The sequence below is a fragment of the Pongo pygmaeus genome, chromosome 6, assembly GCF_028885625.2.
Source record: "Pongo pygmaeus isolate AG05252 chromosome 6, NHGRI_mPonPyg2-v2.0_pri, whole genome shotgun sequence".
Classification (NCBI taxonomy): domain Eukaryota; kingdom Metazoa; phylum Chordata; class Mammalia; order Primates; family Hominidae; genus Pongo; species Pongo pygmaeus.
In genome coordinates this window covers 8805874-8828937 of record NC_072379.2, presented here as the reverse complement: position 1 = coordinate 8828937, position 23064 = coordinate 8805874, and the positions used below count along the sequence as shown (strand labels likewise).

Genomic DNA, 23064 nt, shown 5'->3' with positions numbered 1-23064 from the left:
TTTTCTTTGTGTTTCTATGAAGCTGTTTATCTCTTTCTTATTGATTTATGAGTTCTGGGGACATTATATAATGTCCCTAGAGCATTAAATAATGCCCGCAGGACATTAACTGTGCCCCCAGAACATTAAATAATGTCCCCAGAACATTCATTGAGGGCATTCCTCAAACATATCTTCCTCGAACATACCACGGTACCTTGTTTCCTTGTGTGACAGGCTGCTCATTTTCCTTGGAAACATTTTTGTGAAATTTCTTTGAGTTCCAGCATAAAGTGAATTTATCTAGAGAGGGTTGATGTTTTTTTTCTTCCATGTAAATTTTTTTCTTGTCAGCATCACCAGTCCAAGGTCATTATAAACCAAATTTATAATTTGAGGATTTTTGAACCGTGCTATAATAGTAATATGAATTTGGCTGCAAATGTTGAGGGGTGATTTGTGGTTGCAACTTCTCAACCACAAATCTTTGTGGTTTTGTGGTTGTTCAGTGTGGCGCTAAGACAAATTGCCTTGCTGGCGCCTGGTGGTAGGGGTACGGGATAGGTGACTTATCTCTCACCCTTACATTGATAACCCAGCCCTTGCCTATGGCCATACCACCCTGAATGTACCCGATCTCTTCTGATAATCCACACTTTTGCAGTCTTTGGTTTATGCGGGGAAAGCTCTCTTATCAGATGCCCTTCCTTGAGTAAACTTTAGGCATAGTTTTAAAAAATCAAATCTCTAGCATTAGGAGATATACCTAATGCTAAATGACAAGTTAATGGGTGCAGCACACCAACATGGCACATGTATACATATGTAACAAACCTGCACGTTGTGCACATGTACCCTAAAACTTAAAGTATAATAAGAATAAAATAAAATAAAATATTTAAAAAAATCGAATCTCTGCAAGATGATTTCTCTAGGTATTATTCTTTACTTTGATGTTATCTTATAATTCATTACTATTTTGTTACCTCCCTGATATCTTTAGATTTTATTATTTATTTTATCATTTCTGTTGTTTTTGGCAGACAAATCAGCCCAACTATTTAGTCTGCCATGTTATCAGATGCAGGATGTCTCCAGGCTTCTTTATTTATATGTTTTTATTTCTTCCAAATAGGACACTTAAAGTTACATTTTTACTGCCTGTATAATATACCGTCCTCTGAATACACTATACTTTTAAAAATTATTTCAACGTGGGGGAAATAATCTAGAACATACTCTTTTATTTTTGCTGTTATAAATAACCTGGAACAAGCATTCTTGTATATAAATACTTGACCTCACCCCTGGTTATTTCCTTAGAATAAATTCCTAAAATTCAACTCCTGGGCCACCAGGTATGAATATTTTTAAACCTATTAATGCATATGCTATTATAAAATGCTTTCCAGAAAGTTCATGCCAATTTACATTCTCATCAAATGTATATGAGAGTGCTTAACTCACCAGAATTGGCTAAGACTGGTTTCTAATCTTTGTGGATTTGATTTTCATTTAATTTTTTTCATTTGACCAGTTTTACAGGGCTTTAGTAAAAATTCTTCCCAAGTTCTGGCAATAAATCCATCACCAATCCTAGCTTTCACTGGTGGCATGAATTTCCATTCTTTGTTTGTTTGTTTGTTTGAGACAGAGTCTCGCTCTGTCACCAGGCTAGAGTGCAGTGGCGCGATCTCAGCTCACTGCAACCTCTGCCTCCTGGGTTCAAGCGATTCTCCTGCCTCAGCCTCCCAAGTAGCTGGGACTACAGGTGTGCACCACCATGCCCAGCTAATTTTTGTATTTTTAGTAGAGATGGCATTTCACCATGTTGGCCAGGATGGTCTCGATCTCTTGACCTCGTGATCTGCCTGCCTCAGCCTCCCAAAGTGCTGAGATTACAGGCGTGAGCCAGCAGGCCTGGCCGAATTTCCATTCTTTTCTGGTTATTTATAGGAATTTGGGTGAGAAGATGGGGGAGGTGAGTCATGGACTACTGGCCTATTCTAATTCTAAGCTGAAATAACTAAAATAGTCAGGCTGATTCTTAAATCTTTCCCTCTACAGGCCCCAATGCACTTTCCATGTCTTCCACCCCTCCCCAACACACATCCCACCATGTTTGTTCTCTACTGCATTCATAGCCATTCCCTCTCAGGGTGGGTCCTTCTCAGGCATCTGAGGGTTGATATTTGCTAATGATTTGAAATTTGCTACCCCTGGAACCCCTATATGTTCTCTAATCTGCCTTACTGTGCCCACCAAGCCAGTCCCCCATCTGTGGCTTCCCAAACTGGTTCTGCTGGATTGGGGTGGTTTGGGCCACAGATACATAAGTTGGAGTTTGTAGATGTTCTCTATTCCTAGTTTCACTGACAATTATAGTTCCTATGGTTTCTTTTTTAAGATGAAAAAGTGAGACAACTTGGAAATAGGCTGTAGTCATATCCCTATAAGAAATTCCCAAGATACCTTTTGGGGAGAAATATAATAAGAAATTCCAGGCCAGGCGCGGTGGCTCACGCCTGTAATCCCAGCACTTTGGGAGGCCAAGGTGGGCAGATCACGAGGTCAAGAGATCAAGATCATCCTGGCCAACAGAGTGAAACCCTGTCTCTACTAAAAATACAAAAATTAGCTGGGCATGGTGGCACACGCCTGTAGTCCCAGCTACTCGGGAAGCTGAAGCAGGAGAGTCGCTTGAACCAGGGAGCCAGAGGCTGCAGTGAGCCTAGATCGTGCCACTGCGCTCCAGCCTGGTGACAGAGTGAGACTCTGTCTCCAAAAAAAAAAATAAAATAAATTCCAAAAAAATTGGTTGTTCAAGTGTGTATGTCTTAGTTCCTCTGCTTGGGTGTTTGCCTCTAGGAACAGGGACAAATTCTGAAATGTCTTTGTACCCCAAGGTGTACCACATGAGTTCACCTTCAATGAATGCTATTTAATCGCCATGGAGTCCACATGACTCTAGCCATGTCCATTGTATCTCCTCTCCCAAAAGACATCCACAGCTCCCTGCACTTGCTTTAGAACTTGCACTGCTTAAGTGCTAAGAGCTTTTTCTGCACATTTGTTCTTTGGAGAGAGAAGTGGGAAGCCATTGGTAGGTGGTATCTTTGAGATGAAGGATGGAGATTCATATGGTTTGGCTTTGTCCCCACCCAGATCTCATCTTGAATTTGTAGCTCTCATAGTTCCCACGTGTTGTGGGAGGGGCCCAGTGGAAGATAATTGGATCATGGGGGCGGTTTCCCCCATATTGTTCCGGTGGTAGTGAATAAGTCTCATGAGATCTGATGGTTTTATAAGAGGTTTCCCTTTTTGCTTGGTTCTCATTATCTCTTGCCTGCCACCATTTAAGACATGCCTTTTGCCTTCCACCATGATTGTGGGCACCCCCACCCTGAGCCACATGGTACTGTGAATCCATTAAACCTCTTTTTCTTTATAAACTACCCAGTCTCAGATAGGTCTTCATCAGCAGCGTGAAAACAGACTAATATAGAGATGAAGCCAGTGGAGGGCTTGGATCACTGTTCTAGCTGCCCCACTGCCCCACGCATGTGTTCTTCCCAGCTACACCCATTCTTGCTGGGAGGCTGAGTGTTCCCCGTGATGTAAGCACCATAGGGCTGTGAATGGAGCACGCTGGAGGAGCACTGGGGAGGCCTCTGGCTATAGGGAAATGATAGGAGAAAGCAAAAAGAAGAAGCAGATAAGCTACAAGTCGGCCTTTCTTCATGGTCCAGGACACGTAGACCTCCTGTGCAAATAACTCACAATCTTCCTGCGCCCAAGCTATCACCAGACACCTGCAAGTTAGCTCACTGCAACGTTGGCATTATCAGTACTGCACAAAGCCCTCTTCATCATACAGCATAAACACTATGCCATCAAATCTCCAACAAGTCTTTGTTTCCTTTCAGTCAGCTCCTCTTCTGCTGGTTCTGCCTGTTGCTCCCTGGCAATGTTTTTTTTTTTTTTTTTTTGAGATGGAGTTTCACTCTTGTTTCCCAGGCTGGAGCGCAATGGCGCGATCTCGGCTCACCACAACCTCCACCTCCTGGATTCAAGCGATTCTCCTGCCTCAGCCTCCCAAGTAGCTGCGATTGCAGGCATGCACCACCACACCCGGCTAATTTTGTATTTTTAGTAGAGATGGGGTTTCTCCATGTTGATCAAGCTGGTCTTGAACTCCTGACCTCAGGTGATCTACCCGCCTCGGCCTCCCAAAGTGCTGAGATTATAGGCATGAGCCACCATGCCCAGCCCGGCAATGTACTTTTATACTTCCTTTAATAAATCTGCCTTTCTTTATCTACAACCATCTTGGTAAATTCTTTTACCCCTGTGCCACCAGCCCAAATAGTTGTCATTCCCCCAAGTATATTCTGTATTCTGCACGGTTTCTGTTTTGCAAAATCCCATTTCACTTGGTTATCTTGTAATATTCCTCCCTCCCCTCCTGCCCTGTGGACTTGGTTTTTGAAGTATGGATGAACAAAATAGCCCTTCTTTTTATTGAAAATACCTGCAAAAACGTCACTCAGGAAGCTCAGAAGAGTTGAAAGGACTTTTAGCAAATTTCACATACAAGCAAGATAGAATCACTGTGAGTATGGGGAGGTGGAGAGTTGATCTGACACGCAAGAAGCTCCTCAAAGGCACAGATACTGGCAGAGAAGGTGGGGAGGACTACAAACAGCTACATGTGTACACTCACATGGCTTGAAGAAGGGTAGAGAAGCCATGTCCTGGGCTAGATGACTGTTTCTCCTGTCACCTGTGTCTCCTTTTGTACTGAGCTCAGTTCTCCTCCCAAACTCTCCAGATTGTCCAGGTACAGGCTCCCGTGGTCCTCCTCCATCCTCTGGGAAGTGGACAACAAGTGCCAGCAAGGGCAGGCCATTTCTTGAGCGAGGCAGATGGTACCTAGGGAACAGCCAAGGTTTGGGTCAGATCAAAGAAAGTCCAGAGATCCACGCCCTAGAAGTCAGGTCCCTCTAGCTCCAGAGCCGCCCTCCCTCATTCTGCCCCCCAGTCTAGGGTATTACAGAGAGAGATTACAGACAGGATGCGTCAAAGGACAAGAAGTACAAATACATGTATAAAATCACAGACCCATGGTCAGCACCTAGAAGACATCTCAGCAATCATGTAGCCCATTAATGGGTGAAAAAAAAAAAACCTAGGGTTTAGGGAAAGGAAGTTCCAACACAAAACCCAGGCCCAACCCAAGACCTTCAGTGAAGTAAAAGATAGACAACTGACATGAATAAGAACAAATGAGGGATGGACATGGTGGTTCACGCCTGTAATTCCAGTGCTTTGGGAAGCTGAGACAGGAGGGTCTTTTGAGCCCAAGAGTTCGAGACTCATCATGGGTGACATAGCAAGACCTCGTTTTTATAAAAAAAAATTAAAATTAGCCAGGCATGATGGCATGAGCCTGAAGCCCCACCTACTTGGGAGGCTGAGGCAGGAGGATCACTTGAGCCCAGGAGGTCAAGGGTGCAGTGAGCTATGATCACACCACTGCCCACCAGCCTGGGCGACAGAGCAAGACCTTGTCCCTTTAAAAAAAAGAACAAATGGCCGGGCGCGGTGGCTCACGCCTATAACCCCAGCACTTTGGGAGGCCGAGGTGGGTGGATCACAAGGTCGGAAGTTGGAGACCAGCCTGGCCAACATGGTGAAACCCCGTCTCTACTAAAAATATAAAAATTAGCCGGGCGTGGTGGCGGGTGCCTGTAGTCCCAGCTACTTGGGAGGCTGAGGCAGAATTGCTTGAACCCGGGTGACGGAGGTTGCAGTGAGCCAAGATCATGCCACTGCACTCCAGCCTGGGTGATAGAGCAAGACTCCATCTCGGGAAAAAAAAGAGACAACAAATGGAGATATCTTGAGTGAATGATCAATGCTGTGTTAAGATGAAGACTAAGGTAAAAGACATCTTCTATTTTCAGCATTATAGCAGACTACTCTCCCACTAAAAGCCACAAAAATTTTAAATAAAATGTGAGAGAACTTCAAAGAATTCATGGAAATCATGGAAAAATGGAATTAAAAGGTTAAAATATAAAATATTGTAACTCTATTTGGTGAAGGGGAAATTAAGAAATAAAAATAAATATGTGGTTTTTTGTTTCTTTGTTTGTTTTTTTGAGATGGAGTCCCACTGTTGCCCAGGCTGGAGTGCAGTGGTGAGATCTCGGCTCACCGCAACCTCCACCTCCTGGGTTCAAGCGATTCTCCTGCTTCAGCCTACTGAGTAGCTGGGATTACAGGCACGTGCCACCACACCCAGCTAATTTTTGTGTTTTTAGTAGAGATGGGTTTTTGCCATGTTGGCCAGGCTGGTCTTGAACTCCTAACCTAACCTCAGGTGGTCCACCCACCTCAGCCTCCCAAAGTGCTGGGATGACAGGCGTGAGCCAGTGCACCTGGCCATATATACATCTATATGTGTATATATACATATATATACACACACACATATTATATGTATATAGACACACACACATATATGTGTGTATATAAATATATGTAAGTGTGTGTGTGTGTATATATATATATTTTTAACTAGCTGGCCATGGTGGCGCATGCCTGTAGTTCCAGTGATTCAAGAGGCTGAGGCAGGAGGATCGCTTGAGCCCCAGAGTTGGAGGCTACAGTTGTACCACTGCACTCCAACCTGAGCAACAAAGCAAGACTCTGTCTCTTAAAAAAAAAAAAAAGGTAGAGACAGGAATAGACAGCCTAAGGAACCAGGATGGTGGAAGGGAGACTATAAAAATTTGAAAGAGTTTAGTTCTAAGTCAAGAAGGATAAGAACAGGAAGGCCAAGGATGGGGTTGAAGCTCCAGAGCAGTGCTGTCCAGTAGAACGTTCTGTGGAGAAGGAAATTTCTCTGTCTGCACTGTCCAATATGACAGTGTCCAATAGCCACTGGACATATGTGGTTACTGAACACCGGTGATGTGGCTAGTATGGCTGAGGAACTGAATTCGTAACTTTTTATTTTATTTTAGAGATGGAGTCTTGCTCTGTCACCCAGGCTGGAGTGCAGTGATGTGACCTCGGCTCACTGCAAACTCTGCCTCCTGGGTTCAAGCGATTCTCCTGCCTCAGCCTCCCGAGTAGCTGGGATTGCAGACATGTGCCACCATGTCCAGCTAATTTTTGTATTTTTAGTAGAGATGGGGTTTCACCATGTTGGCGAGGCTGGTCTCAAACTCCTAGCCTCAAGTGATCCACCCATCTCGGCCTCCCGAAGTGCTGGGATTACAGGTGTGAACCACCACGTCTGGCCAATAGCTATTTTAATTAACGAAAGTTAAATAGCCACGTCTAGCTGGCAGCTGCAGTTTGGAACAGTGCAATTCTAGAGAATCTAAAGGGAGGGCTTCCACAAGACAGGTTCCTAAATCCAGACCGAGGACAAGAAGCAGGGCACGGTTCCCTGGACACTCACCAGCCACTATGAACAGAAAGATGCCGAAGCTCAGAATGTAGTAAGGCCACAGCAAGGAGAACTGCAGGGGGCCGAGCTTCATCCTCAGAGCCTGGATCTCCAGGGCATGCAGCACCAAAGCCAGGAAGGCACAGGCCCCTGCAGGGTCACAGGGAGGCACCCTCGCTCTCCTCCCATGCTGCCTGCCTTCCCTCCTAACTTCACCCCTTGTGGCTCCTCCCTGGAGCCTCCTTCATCCTTGCCTCCTCTTTGAAACAAAACTCCCACCCAGATGCCTGTCCCCCCCTCCTTTCTGACTCATCTTCAAAGCCCATGTGCTTCACCTCCCAGGGAACCATCATCAGAACTCCCTTTCCTATCACCCTCTGCATCTGCCCTTAGCTCACTTCAGGTTGCACCCTCTGGGTGCAACACTTTGGATTAAATGCAATCCCATTTTCCTACTGCATGTGCTCTACCTCCACCATTTGCCTGGGAGCCTCTCAGGGTGGAGCCTGGGTCACCCTTTATAAATGTCAAAAGGGGCCAGGTGCAGTGGCTCATGCCTGTAATCTCAGCAATTGGGAGGCTGAGGCAGGAGGACCGCTTGACACCAGGAGTTCAAGGCCAGCCTGGGCAACACAGCGAGATCCGCATCTCTACCAAAAAAAAAAAAATGTTTAAATTAGCCAGGCATGGTGGCACATGCCTGGAGTCCTATCTACTTGGGAGGCTGAGGTGGGAGGATCACTTTAGCCCAGGAGGTTGAGGCTGCAGTGAGCTATGATCGCACCACTGCACTCCAGCCTGGGTGACAGAGTGAGACCCTGTCCCTAAAAAGAAAAATTATGCCTCTTTTGACATCACAGAGACTGCACACCCCTCTTTCTCTGGACTCTTCCCCAGGCCCTAGTGAAGGTCAGGGATCACCTAGCTGTTCCACACCTGTGAAGAAGCTGATGAAGGCTAACACAAAGTTTTGCTTCCAGGTCCTCGGGAAGAACTTGGATGCAAAGGGCACCATGATGAAGGTGGTGAGGAAAGCCAAGAAAACTGCAGAGAGCAGGAAAACCCGGCCGAGGATGATGTAAACTGCAGGGGAGGGAGAAGTGGGGCTGAAGCTGGGAACCCTGACCCAAAAAGGTCAGAGTCCCACAGAGCCTGGGCAGGGCTGGCCCCGGGAGCCTCCACCACCCTTGGATCCCAAAGCATGGCCTTGGGACCAAGGTTGTGACCATGCCACTTTGGCCCCAAGAATGCTTTGGCCCCACAATTTGATTCCCAATGGCATAGAAATATGGAGAAAAAAATTAAATTGACAATGTCAGACATTGAAATCACCAGTTCTTAATAAATATATTTTTTCTTTTTTTGAAACAGGGTCTCACTCTATCACCCCGGCTGGAGTGTGGTGGTGCAATCTCAGCTCACTGTAACTTCGACTTCACAGGCTCAAGCAATCCTCCTGCCTCAGCCTCCAGAGTAGCTGGGACCATAGGCATGCACCACCAAACCTGGCTAATTTTTTTATTTTTATGTTTTGTAGAAACAGGGTCTTGCTCTGTCGCCCAAGTTAGAGTGCAGTGGCACCATAATAGCTCACTGCAGCCTCAACCTCCTGGGCGCCAGCGATCCTCCCATCTTGGCCTCTCAATGCGCTGGGATGACAGGCGTGAGCCACCGTGCCTGGCCTTAACAAATGTTATTATGTGAATTTGGTTGTACCAAACCATGTATCATCCACTAGGGGAAAATGGTGGCTTTAAAAAGCAACACAAAATCAAACTCTTGTGATAAAATTTGTTGCACGTGCAAATGTGAAGAATCACACCTGTATTGGTTACCCTGAAGTAATTCGCCTGTGGAAAATCAGAACTTTGTGAGGTCAAAATGTTCTGAACAATGAGGGAATCCCCACATCTTTATTTAATTTTCCTAGTTAATAGGAGTGAGACTGGGTGCAATGGTTCACGCCTGTAATCTCAACACTTTGGGAGGCTGACGTGGGAGGACTGCCTGAGGCCAGGAGTTGGAGACCAGCCTGGGCCACATAGTAAGACCCCATCTCTACAAGAAATTTTAAAAAGTTGGGCATGGTAGGGCACACCTGTAGTCCCAGCTACTTGGGAGGCTGAGGCAGGAGGATCATTTGAGCTGAGGAGGTGGAGGCTGCAGTGAGCTATGATCACACCAGCCTGGGCAACAGAGCGAGATCCTGTTTTTACAAAACCTAAAATTAAAAAATTAGCTGGGAGCTGTGGTGCACACCTGTAGTCCCAACTACTCAGGAGGCTAAGGTGGGAGGATCACTTGAACTCAAGAGTTGGAGGCTGCAGTGAGCTATGATCACACCAGCCTGGGTGACAAAGCGAGATCCTGTTTTTTACAAAACATAAAATTAAAAAATTAGCTGGGAGCTATGGTGAGCACAGGTAGTCCCAACTACTCAGGAGGCTGAGGCGGGAGGATCACTTGAACTCAGGAGTTGGAGGCTGCAGTGAGCCATGATCATGCCACTGCACTTCAGCCTGGGCAACAGAGTGAGACCCCATCTCTAAAAGCAACGACAACAACAGAAGTAGTGAAATAGACCAAAATTAGCAGAGCCAGAGTCTGATAACAGGGTGATTTGTTCTCTGACTGCTGGCATGATGCAGACCCATGTGAAAATGAGTTTGCATACCCTCCTGAGCTGGCAGAGGTGGGCAGCTGGCAGTGGGATAAGGAGTCAAAGTTGCTGTTGAAGCCCCAGATATCCCAGAGTCTACCCTTGGGTTAACCAAGCCTGGTTAATTTTTTGTGTTTTGTTGTTGTTGTTGTTGTTGTTGTTGTTGTTTTGAGACAGGGCCTCACTCTCACTCCCAGGCTGGAATGCAGTGGCACGATCACAGCTCACTGCAGCCTCGAACTCCTGGGCTCGAGCAGGAGCCCTCCAACCTCAGCCTTTTGAGTAGCTGGGACTACAGGCACATGCCACCATGCTCAGCTAATTTTCTTATTTTTGTAGCAACAGGGTTTGGCTATGTTGCCCAGGCTGGTCTCGAACTCCTGGCCTCAAGCAATCCTCTGGCTTTGGCCTCCCAAAGTGCTGGGATTACAAGTGCAAGCCACCGCGTCCAGCCCTGAGCTAATTAGATTTTGTCCTCTCTGCTCCCACCCTGTTCTTTCACCCCCCACCTCTGTCCCGACACTGGCCCCATCTCCCTCTCTCTCCTCCCCGCCTCCATCCCTCCTTACTGGACAAGGGTCGAGGCTTCCAGCATTTGACATAGAAGCAGTTCTCAAATAGGCCACTGAAAAAGACTTCATGGGACTCCTCGTTCGTCAGTCGCACCCAGAAGGGAAAGATGGAGACCACCAGTATAAGCAGGTAGCCTAGGGAGGTTAAGGCTGGGACTATGGCCCAGGAGAATCCCTTCATGTCCTTGTCCTCTAACGTCAGCATCACCTGTGTAAGAGAAAAGTGATCGTGGAGGTGGGACACCGACCCAAATTCTCCTGCAGCACAGAGGGAAGGAGACAATGGCTGGGGAAATGTCAGTGCTGTGTATGACGCACATGTGAAGCTCAGTAAATGATGATTTCTTTGCTTAACTTTACAGCCTACACACCTCTGCAGCAGACCAAAAAAAAAAAAAAAAAATGCATAAAACATTTTCTGTCGCTAAATCACTGGGTGATCTTGGGCATGTCAGGTTTCCTCTCTGAGCCCCAGTTTCTTCCTCTGGTAAAGTGAGGAGATTGAACTGGGCCATTCACAAGGCCTCTTCAGCTTTAAAGTTCTCAACTTTCAGCTGGGTGCGGTGGCTCACACCTGCAATCCCACCACTTTGGGAGGCTGAGACAGGCGGATCGCTTGAGTCCAGGAGTTCAAGACCAGCCTGGGCAACATGGCGAAACCCCGTCTCTACCAAAAATTAGCCAGGCATGGCGTTGCACACCTGTAGTCCCAGCTACTCAGGAGCCTGAGGTGAGAGGATCGCCGAAGCCCAGGAAGGTCAAGGCTGCAGCGAACCATGATCACACCACTGCCCTCCACCCTGGGTGACAGAGCAAGACCTTGTCTCAAAAAAAAAAAAAAAAAAAAAAAATTTTAAAATAAAAAAACGAAAGTACTAAGCTTTCAATTCTTTTTTTTTTTTTTTTTTTAAGATGGAGTCTTGCTGTTGTCGGCCCAGGCTGGAGTGCAATGGCACCATCTCTGCTCACTGCAACCTCCGCCTCCCATGTTCCAGCAATTCTCCTGCCTCAGCCTCCCGAGTAGCTGAGATTACAGGCGCCCGCCACCACACCCAGCTAATTTTTGTATTTTTAGTAGAGACGGGGTTTCACCATGTTGGCCAGGCTGGTCTCGAACTCCTGACCTCAGGTGATCCACCCGCCTCAGCCTCCCAAAGTGCTGGGATTGCAGGTGTGAGCCACCGCACCCAGCCCTAAGCTTTCAATTCTATCAACAGCCACCTCTACCGGCCATCAGAAGGACAACTCCAGCCTATTTTGCAGTCAACTGTCTTCTTTTCGGGATTTCAGACTGAGAACCAAGGGGAGATATTCAGACCGGGGCCTTAGGTGCCCTTATTCAGTGACTGGCCTTCTGACCACAGGAACTGTGGGTTTAGGTGGGGAGGGGTCCACGTGGGCAGGAGGAGCCCCTGCTGAGAAATGAGCAGGTCATGTACAAACAGGAAGTTTTACAAAGAGTTCTGGTGTTTCATAGAGCCTCCTGCAGCCCGGGCCCTCAGTGAAGGATCCCTATCACATGGAGTTCCTCCCCCAAACCCATCTTCTCTTTCATCACCATCTGTCACTAAGATGTCTCCTTCTGTGGCCAGTCACTGGTGACTCATGCCTATAATCCCAGCATTTTGGAAGGCTGTGGTGGGAGGATCACATGAACTCTGGAGTTTTGAGACCAGCCTAGGCAACACAGTCAGACCAGTCTCCACAAGAAATTGTTAAAAATTAGCCAGGCATGGGGACATGTGCCTGTCTGTAGTTCCCAGCTACTTGGGAGGACGAGGCAGGAGGATCTCTTGAGCCCAGGAGTTAGATACTGCAGTGAGCTATGATCATGCCGCCGTACTCCAGCCTGGGCAACAAAGCAAGACCTTGTCTCTAAAAGAATAAAAATTTTCAAAAGATGTCATCTTTTGAATGAGTAGTTACACCGTAGTGGGTAAGTGCTGGCTGGTCTTGTCTCAGCTTCATCACTTCCTAGCTGTGTGATCTTGGGGAACTTGCTCAGAGTCTCAGGACCTTGCTTTCCCCATCTGGAAAAGGAAGGATATAACACCTGCCTAATGATAAGGAAGGATATATTATAACACCTGCCCACTGAGAGGACCAAATGAAATAACACATACCAAAGTGTCCAACACAGTGCTGAGCACTCAGGTGCTTGGTTAAAGTTGGGAGGGCAGGGATGGAGGGCAGATTTCTAAAATTCAGATATCCCTGTGGGAGAAGGGGCTGGAGGCCACACCCAACTTCAGGACAAATTGTTTCAACGAATCTGCTTTCCCCTCTGTCTGTGCTGAGCCTGGCAGCTCTGAGGAATGAGAGTTATCCAGCAATGGGAAGAAAGGAAGCAGGGACGGTGATGGGAGCTGCAGGGAGGGTGGGCCTGGCCAGAGGCCTCCAGGTGGCACTGTGATGACCCCGGCTACCTGGCAGTGCAGAAAGGGGGCATCAGGAGGTGAAAGGAAGATGTGACAAGGGAGGTGCACTCCAAGATGACAGCCTTTCTTTCCAAGTCCTGCCCAAAGCCAGGCCTGGGGACTCTTGCCTGTGCAAGGCTGGGCTTGGCAGCATCACGGTTTTCAAGCTATGCCTGGGGAGTAGAGAGCACAAAGCCCCCAAAGTGAGCGTGCTTTCCTTCCCTGCTCCCACACCCTGTGCAAACCTTGCACAGTGCAGGCACTGGGGCCTCTACCCAATCCCCATGCAGACCCTCACTGCAGCCAGGGAAGGGAGCGTCTTTGCCCATGTAGACACTTGCTGCAGCCAGGGAAGGGGGCATCTCTGAGAGCTACCAATGGCTATGGCTGAACAAGCCTAATGGCAGAGGCCAGAGGTGTGGGTCCCTTCCCGAACCCCCCACACCCAAATACCCTGGTTATAAACAGGTAAACACATGTTCATCTTCGATGCTGTCAGAGTGACTTGAAAATGTTTGTACTTTCTCTTCCTTTCTGACATTCTCTAGTTTCTCTTCTTCCCACTTGAAAAATTGAATTATTCCCTTCTTTCCTTATTATTTTTTGTTTTCAGCTACAGGATCTCACTCTGTCGCCCAGGCTAAACCTCCTGGGCACAAATGATCCTCCCACCTCAGCCTCCTGAGTAGCTAGGACTACAGGTGCATGCCACCACGCCCAGCTAATTTTTTAATTTTTTGTAGAGACAGGGGTCTAACTATGTTGCCCGGGGTGTCTTAAACTCCTGAGCTTAAGTGATCTTCCTGCCTTGGCCTCCCAAAGAGTTGGGATTACAGACATGAACCACCACACCCGGCCCTTCCCTCTCTTTAAATCTCCCCTTTCCATCTCCCATCCACTCTCTGGGTCATACAAGTCACCCCAACCTCAGGGCTTCCACTTCCTTCTCTCTAAAATGATGAAGTCTGTTGGACCAGAGGGCATTGAGGCGTCCTTCTAGTATTAGAACTCAATGGAAAGGAGTCATGGCTGCATCTTGACCCTGTCCTCTGTATAGATGGGAGTACACTGGGCATTGTCATTTGATAGGGGGCACCTCTTCCTGTCTACCCCATCTCCACCAGAATGTGACTAGAAGTGATCTCTGTCTCCTTTATTTCTACCTTTTTTTCTCTCCTTCACCCAAACCCTAGCCTTTCTCATCTTCTCAGTTTTCCCTTCATAAAGTTCCCCAACCTTCCAACCTTCCTGTCCCCATGCCTGCCACATCTCCCTCCACACCTGGAACATCACCGTCATCCCCAGGCTCCTCTGGCCTCTGTACCTGGTGATTTGGTTTGGCTATGTCCCCACCCAAATCTCACCTTGCATTGTAATAATCCCCATGTGTCAAGAGCAGGGCCAGGTGGAGATAATTGAATCACTGGGGCAGTTTCCCCCATACTGTTCTCGTGGTAGTGAATAAGTCTCACAAGATCTGATGGTTTTATAAGTGGAAGTTCCCCTGCTCAAGCTCTCTCTTGCCAGCCACCATAAAAGACGTGACTTTGCTCTTCATTCACCTTTAGCCATGATTGTGAGGCCTCCGCAGCCATGTGGTGGGAGTCAATTAAATCTCTTTCCTTTATAAGTTACCCAGTCTTGGGTATGTCTTTATTAGCAGCATGAGAACAGACTAAAACACCTGGGTTCCTTCCTGGTGGGGGGTGCCCATTCTGCTCCCCTAAATTTTCCAAACCCCAATCCCCTGAAAAATGCAGCTTGGTCCTGTCCACTCCATGCAGCCCTCCCAGCCACTCCCTCAGCAAAAATTCACTGTGCACTTACAGGTCGCCCCATTCCCAATGTAGGCCAATGGTGGGGATTCAGAGATGAAAAAAGACAGGAACTCAGAGGCTCTTGGAACTACTAGGGAGAGAGACACAGAAACACATTATATGATGCAGTGCTTTCATCTTCACAACCTGGGGTTACTTTGGGGCCAGGCATACCCCAGGGCACTACCTCTTATCTGTCCCGTTCCCACTGCCCCCTCCACTCTCCAGTGATGAGGACCTTGTCCTCCTTTACCTGGGCACCAGGCCAGGGCCCTCCCTGAAGCAGCCCTTAGTGCCAGCACTGGACAAGGTTACATCTTCGGATACACAACTTAAGACCAGCACGGATATAGGCCAAGCTGAAAGATCATAGATATTTGAATACAAGAGGGGATTTGTACAAGATCCTTTTGTACAGAAGCAGAGCTGGAGAGCTGGAGAGAGGGAATGACTGGTGGAGGATTCCACAGCCCATCAGTGCTGGCACAGGGACCAGAATACTGCATCACTGCCAGGACAGTCTCACCAGCCACCAATGGCCGGCAGTTCAATTCAGTGATTCCCAAATCTGGAATTCTGTGGATCCAGAGAATGCTTTCTTATAGGGATGTGCATGTGTGAGAAAGGGAGAGAGAATGGGGGAATATACGACTGCCAACTTTTTATTTTGCCAAGAGCATTAAAAACAAAGCAACTTATCTACTGTCACTGGTTTGGTTTTTATTCAATTTTTTGTTGTTGTTTTTTGAGACAGAGTCTTGTGTCACCCAGGCTGGAGTGCAGTGGTGCATTCATGCCTCCTGGGCACAAGCGATCCTCCTGCCTCAGCCTCCCGAGTAGCTGGGACTACAGGTGTATGCCGTTACACCTGGCTAATTTTTTTTTTTTTTTTGAGATAGGGTCTTGCTATGTTGCCCAGGCGACCCCTGGGCTCAAGTGATCCTCCCACCTTTACCTCCCAAAGTGCTGAAATTACAGGCGTGAGGCCCCACGTCTGGCCAAATTATTATTTTTTAAAGGACCCATGGGCGGGGAGCGGTGGCTCACGCCTGTAATCCCAGCACTTTGGGAGGCCGAGGCGGGTGGATCACGAGATCAGGAGATCGAGACCATCCTGGCTAACACGGTGAAACCCCGTCTCTACTAAAAATACGAAAAAACATTAGCCAGGCGTGGTGGGGGCGCCTGTAGTCCCAGCTACTCAGGAGGCTGAGGCAGGAGAATGGCGTGAACCCGGGAGGCGGAGCTTGCAGTGAGGCGAGATCGCGCCACTGCACTCCAGCCTGGGCTCCAGCCTGGGCGACACAGCGAGACTCCGTCTCAAAAAAAAAAAAAAAAAAAAAAGGACCCATAACACCAGGAGGTAAGAAAAGCTGTGTAACCCGTGGTGGTGCCTGGACCAGCATCTGAGGACCACTGGCTTGGCAGGAGGTTCCTGGACCCTAGGCCCCCTTCAGTGCCTGAGCTGCAGCCCCGCACCTCCCAGGCCCTGGCGCTTCCCGGGAAAGCCGGCAGCTGCTCTGGGGATGAAGGAAGTGGGCGACCTGAAGGGTATCCTGGTTTGGAATGGGAAAGAGACCTTCCCTTCCCACTGTTTCCTCCGGTCATCTGTGGCAACTTGGACTGCACATTGACCCAGGGTAGGGTCAGAGGTTCCTTCCCGTTGACAACCCTCCTCGGCCCTTTCCCCCGAATGCCAGGACTCCGCCATTCCGTGGCCCCAAAGCCACAGGGATATTTTCAAGACCCCAAGCTAGGCCCTAACCAGGCCATCCGCCCCCAGCCCCTGCCAGTTAGGCGATGTTCCGCCTTGGGTGGGTAGGGGGACTTCCCCACATCCTCTCCCAACCTGTGGGGCCACCTTGCTCTCCCCTCCCTCTACCGGTCTCCCCTCTACCCTTCCCTGCACCTGCGGCACCGTCGTAGGGGGTTTCGCGTCCCAGAGCTGGGCTGCCCTCCAGGCGGGTCACGGTGGGACCCTGGCCCGCCCCTCCAGGCTCCACCGCGCTCCTGAAGCTTCCGTTGGCCCCAGAGGCCCCGGCGGGGGGTTGCCCCGACCCGGGGAGGAGCCCACTGAGCCTGGGCCTCTGAGCGGAGCTCCAGCTCCAGCTCTGCGGAGGAGACGCGGGCTCACCTCCCTACCTGCCGCCCCGGTCACCGCACACCTGGCGGGTGGAGGGTGGGGAAACCTGGCCCTGGTGTCTGCCCACAGTACCGGCCTCGCTCACGGGTGGGTGGGGGCGGAGGAATAGAGAGCGTCAGGGATCTGAATTCAAATCCTAGCTCTGCCATTACCAGCATGGGGACTTTGAATAAATTTCCTGTGTCTCCTTCCTGGGTCCTGGGCGTCTATTCTGTAAAATGGGAATAATAATAGTATTAATAATAAAGTGTTAATAGTATTAACACTATTATATTAATGATAATAGTGTTAACACTATTAATAATGTAATAGTATCTACACTATAATAATAATATAGTGTTTCATAATATAGTGTTAACACTATTTTATATTCATAATATAGTGTTAGGCCGGGCGCGGTGGCTCACGCCTGTAATCCCAGTCCTTTGGGAGGCCAAGGCAGGCGGATCACGAGGTGAGAAGATCAAGACCATCCTGATCACGAGGTCAGAAGATCAAGACCATCCTGATCACGAGGTCAGAAGATCAAGAGACGGTGAAACCCCGTCTCTACTAAAAAATACAAAAAATTAGCCAGGCGTGGTGGCGGGCGCCTGTAGTCCCAGCTACTCGGGAGACTGAGGCAGGAGAATGGCGTGAACCTGGGAGGCGGAGCTTGCAGTGAGCAGAGCTGGCGCCACTGCACTCCAGCCTGGGCGACAGAGCAAGACTCTGTCTCAAATAATAATAATAATATACGGTTAACACTATTATATTAATAATATAGTGTTAATAGTATTAACATTATTATATTAATAATATAGTGTTAACACATATTAGTAATGTAGTGTTAACACTATCATATTAAAAATATAGTGTTAGTAGTATTAACACTCATATTAATAACATAGTGTTAACACTATTATATTAATAATATGGTGTCAATAGTATTAACACTATTATTTTAATAGTAGCACACTGTGATATTACTAATATCTGTAATGTTAATGATATTCAGTGTTAGCACACTGTGTTAACACACTGTGGTATTACTAACATCTATGATATTCATAGTATTCAGTGTTAGCACACTGTGATATTACTAATATTTGTGACATTAATAATATCCAGTGTTAGCACACTGTTAACACACTGTGATATTACTAATATCTATATTATCTATCATATTAGTGATATCCAGTGTTAGCACACTGTGTTAACACACTGTGATATTATAATATCTGTGATATTAATAATATCCAGTGTTAGCACACTGTGCTATTACCAATATTTGTGACATTAATAATTTCCAATGCTGGCACATTGCAATATTAATAATATCTATGATACTAAAAATATCCAGTGTTAGCACCCTGTGCTGTGTTAATAATGTCTATGATATTAATAATATCAAGTGTTAGCACCCTGTGATGTGTTAATAATATCATCTATGATATTAATAAAATCTAGTATTAGCACCCTGTGACTTGCTAATAATAATATCCAGTGTTTGCACCCTGTATTAATATCTATGATATTAATAATATCCAGTGTTAGCACAGTGTTAGCACATTGTGATACTAATAATTTATATGATATTCATAATATCCAGTGTTAGCACACTGTTAGCAAAATGTGATATTAATATCTATGATATTCATAGTGTTCAGTGTTAGCACACAGTGATATTAATATTACCTATGATATTCATAATATCCAATGTTTGTTAGCACACTGTGTTATCATACCATGATATTATTCATAATATCCATGATATTAATGCTGATATCTAGTGTTAACACACTATGTTAACACACTGTGACACTATTAATAATATCTGTGATATTACTACTAACACATATTAGATATTAATACTAATATCCAGTGTTAACACACTATGTTATATTATTCAGAATATTCATGATATTACTACTAATATCCAGTGTTGACATACTGTGTTAACACACTGTGATATTATTCCTAATATCCACAATATTACTACTGATATCCACTGTTGTAACACACGGTGATATTATTCATAATATCCAGTGTATTACTATTGATATCCAGGGTGTTAATACAATTAATATCCATGATATTATGAATAATATCACCCTGTGATATCCAAGATGATATCCTGATACTGATCCACTACTGAAACCCAAGATGTTAACACATTGTGTTAACACCCTGTGATATTATTCATAATGTCTCTGATGTTACTACAGATATCCAGGGTGTGAACACACTCTGTTAGCACCCTGTGATATTATTCATAATATCCATGATATTACTACTGACATCCAGGGTGATAACGCAGTGTTAACACACTGTGTTATGTTTTTAACATCATCGATATCACTACTGATATCCAGTGTTTCACACTGTGATATTAATGTAATACCGCTGTTACATTTATAATATACAGTGTTTCCACACTGTGCTATGTATGAAATATACTATCCAGTGTTTCCACATTATGCTATGAATGAAATATTATACTATCCAGTGTTTTCACACCGTGCTATGAATGAAATATTATAATATCCGGTGTTTCCAAACTGTGCAATGAATGAAATATTATACCATGCAGTGTTTCCAAACTTTGCTATGAATGAAATAATATTCAGTGTTTCCACACTGTGCTATGAATCAAATATTATAATATCCAGTGTTTCCACACTATGCTATGAATGAAATATTATAATATTCAGTGTTTCCACACAGGGATATGAATGAAATGTTATACTATGCAGTGTTTCCACACTGTGCTATGAATGAAATATTAAAATATCCAGTGTTTCCAAACAGGGATATGAATGAAGTATTAAAATATCCAGTGTTTCCACATAGGGATATGAATGAAATACTAAAATATCCAGTGTTTCCACAAAGGGATATAAATGAAATATCGCTGTGATATTTATAATATCCACTGTTCCCACACAGGAATAAAGTTGAAATCTTGCTGTGATATTTATAATATCCAGTGTTTCCACACAGAGATATAAATGAGATTTAGCTGTGACATATATAATATCCAGTGTTTCCACATAGGGCTATAAATGAAATATCGATGATATTTATAATATCCACTGTTTATACATAGAGATACAAATGAAATATCCCTGTGATATTTATAATATCCAGTGTTTCCGCAGTGTGATATGAATAAAATATCACTGTAAGATGTATAATATCCAGTGTTTACACACTGTGATATTAATGAAATATTGGTTCTGATATTTCTCAGTTTACACACTGTGATATTAATGAAATATCGCTTCTGATATTTTTCATATCACGGTGTTTACACAGAGTATTTACACACTGTGATATTAATGAAATATCGCTTCTGACATTTTTCATATCACGGTGTTTACACAGAGTATTTACACTGTGATATTAATGAAATATCGCTTCTAATATTTTTCATATCACGGTGTTTACACAGTGTTTACACACTGTTATTAATGAAATATCGCTATTTATCGTATCATAGTGTTTACACACTTTGATATTAATGCTATATCGCTTCTGATACCATATCACAGTGTTTACACAGAGCATTTACACACAGTGATATTCATGAAATATCTCTGTTGATATATCACAGTGTTTACACAGTGTGATATAAATGAAATATCACTTCTGATATTTTTTATATCACGGCGTTTACACAGAGTGTTTACACACTGTGATATTAATGGTATATCGCTTCTGATATTTATCATGTTACAGAGTTTACACACCATGATATTAATGAAATACCGCTTCTGAAATTTATCATATCGCATTGTTTACACACTGTGATATTAATGAAATAATGCTTCTGATATTTATCGTATCAAAGTGTTTACACAGTGTGATACTAATGAAATATTGCTTCTGATATTTATCAAATCACAGTGTTTACACAGAGCATTTACACACTGTGATATTAATGAAATAACACTTCTTTTTTTTTTTGATTTATTAATTTTATTCTTTTTTGTTTTATGTGTCATTTCTTAAATCTATAAAAGTATATTCCCCTCCAAATATGTTTCTATTGGGCCTAGGATTTGTAGCAGAAGCTGTTAGTTGCTTACCCAATACTCAGGCTCAACTTTTAAACTAAATAACACAATCCTGATATTAATTTGGACAGTAATATGTCTTTATCGAAAACTGCATTTCCCAGTCTCCTTTCAAGGTAAGTGTGACCATGTCACAATGTCCTGGCCAATGAATTGTAAATAGAAAGTGGAGGGTGAGACTTCCAGATAGGCTTTTTTTTTTTTTTTTTTTGAATGTACTATGGTTTATTTACCCATTAATCTATTTTTTTCTTTTATTATTATTATTATTATACTTTAGGTTTTATGGTATATGTGCGCAATGTGCAGGTAAGTTACATAAGTATACATGTGCCATGCTGGTGCGCTGCACCCACCAACTCGTCATCTAGCATTAGGTATATCTCCCAATGCTATCCCTCTCCCCTCCCCCCACCCCACAACAGTCCCCGAAGTGTGATGTTCCCCTTCCTGTGTCCATGTGTTCTCATTGTTCAATTCCCACCTATGAGTGAGAATATGCGGTGTTTGGTTTTTTGTTCTTGCGATAGTTTACTGAGAATGATGATTTCCAATTTCATCCATGTCCCTACAAAGGACGTGAACTCATCATTTTTTATGGCTGCATAGTATTCCATGGTGTATATGTGCCACATTTTCTTAATCCAGTCTATCATTGTTGGACATTTGGGTTGGTTCCAAGTGTTTGCTATTGTGAATAATGCGGCAATAAACATACGTGTGCATGTGTCTTTATAGCAGCATGATTTATAGTCCTTTGGGTATATACCCAGTAATGGGATGGCTGGGTCGAATGGAATTTCTAGTTCTAGATCCCTGAGGAATCGCCACACTGACTTCCACAAGGGTTGAACTAGTTTACAGTCCCACCAACAGTGTAAAAGTGTTCCTATTTCTCCACATCCTCTCCAGCACCTGTTGTTTCCTGACTTTTTAATGATTGCCATTCTAACTGGTGTGAGATGGTATCTCATTGTGGTTTTGATTTGCATTTCTCTGATGGCCAGTGATGGTGAGCATTTTTTCATGTGTTTTTTGGCTGCATAAATGTCTTCTTTTGAGAAGTGTCTGTTCATGTCCTTCGCCCACTTTTTGATGGGGTTGTTTGTTTTTTTCTTGTAAATTTGTTGGAGTTCATTGTAGATTCTGGATATTAGCCCTTTGTCAGATGAGTAGGTTGTGAAAATTTTCTCCCATTTTGTAGGTTGCCTGTTCACTCTGATGGTAGTTTCTTTTGCTGTGCAGAAGCTCTTGAGTTTAATTAGATCCCATTTGTCAATTTTGGCTTTTGTTGCCATTGCTTTTGGTGTTTTAGACATGAAGTCCTTGCCCATGCCTATGTCCTGAATGGTAATGCCTAGGTTTTCTTCTAGGGTTTTTATGGTTTTAGGTCTAACATTTAAGTCTTTAATCCATCTTGAATTGATTTTTGTATACGGTGTAAGGAAGGGATCCAGTTTCAGCTTTCTACATATGGCTAGCCAGTTTTCCCAGCACCATTTATTAAATAGGGAATCCTTTCCCCATTTCTTGTTTTTGTCAGGTTTGTCAAAGATCAGATACTTGTAGATATGTGGCATTATTTCTGACGGCTCTGTTCTGTTCCATTGATCTATATCTCTGTTTTGGTACCAGTACCATGCTGTTTAAAAACTCTCAATAAATTAGGAATTGATGGGATGTATCTCAAAATAATAAGAGCTATTTATGACAAACCCACAGCCAATATCATATTGAATGGGCAAAAACTGGAAGCATTCCCTTTGAAAACTGGCACAAGACAGGGATGCCCCCTCTCACCACTTCTATTCAACATAGTTTTGGAAGTTCTGGCCAGGGCAATTAGGCAGGAGAAGGAAATCAAGGGTATTCAATTAGGAAAAGAGGAAGTCAAATTGTCCCTGTTTGCAGATGACATGATAGTATATCTAGAAAACCCCATTGTCTCAGCCCAAAA

At 44.8% G+C, this 23064-nt stretch overlaps 1 protein-coding gene across 7 annotated transcripts; it reads right to left on the bottom strand.

The window, feature by feature from the left end:
- Positions 1-4538: 4538 nt before the first annotated feature.
- Positions 4539-17138, bottom strand: TMEM225B (transmembrane protein 225B). 7 transcript variants are annotated; one of them, XM_054497174.2, is made up of 7 exons: positions 16816-17128; positions 15160-15265; positions 14917-14997; positions 10670-10880; positions 8378-8524; positions 7454-7591; positions 4539-4911 (listed from the first exon to the last, which is right to left on the bottom strand). In XM_054497174.2, exons 3-7 carry the CDS (start codon positions 14926-14928, stop codon positions 4739-4741), a joined length of 681 nt encoding a protein of 226 aa, XP_054353149.1. In that variant the 5' UTR covers positions 14929-14997; positions 15160-15265; positions 16816-17128; the 3' UTR covers positions 4539-4738. The 7 variants fall into 7 exon arrangements, with proteins under 7 accessions (XP_054353149.1, XP_054353151.1, XP_054353148.1 ...); XM_054497176.2 differs by having other exon boundaries at positions 17049-17128; XM_054497173.2 differs by having other exon boundaries at positions 14917-14994; positions 16816-16970.
- Positions 17139-23064: the final 5926 nt, after the last annotated feature.

Excerpts from the sequence above, each read along its gene's own strand:
- TMEM225B (XM_054497178.2), bottom strand. Across the intron at positions 8,525-10,669 it reads GAAGCCTCGACCCTTGTCCA|TTTACATCATCCTCGGCCGG; the intron begins GTAAGGAGGGAT and ends CCTCCCCTGCAG. Across the intron at positions 4,912-7,453 it reads CTTTCTGTTCATAGTGGCTG|GTACCATCTGCCTCGCTCAA; the intron begins GTGAGTGTCCAG and ends GCTGTTCCCTAG.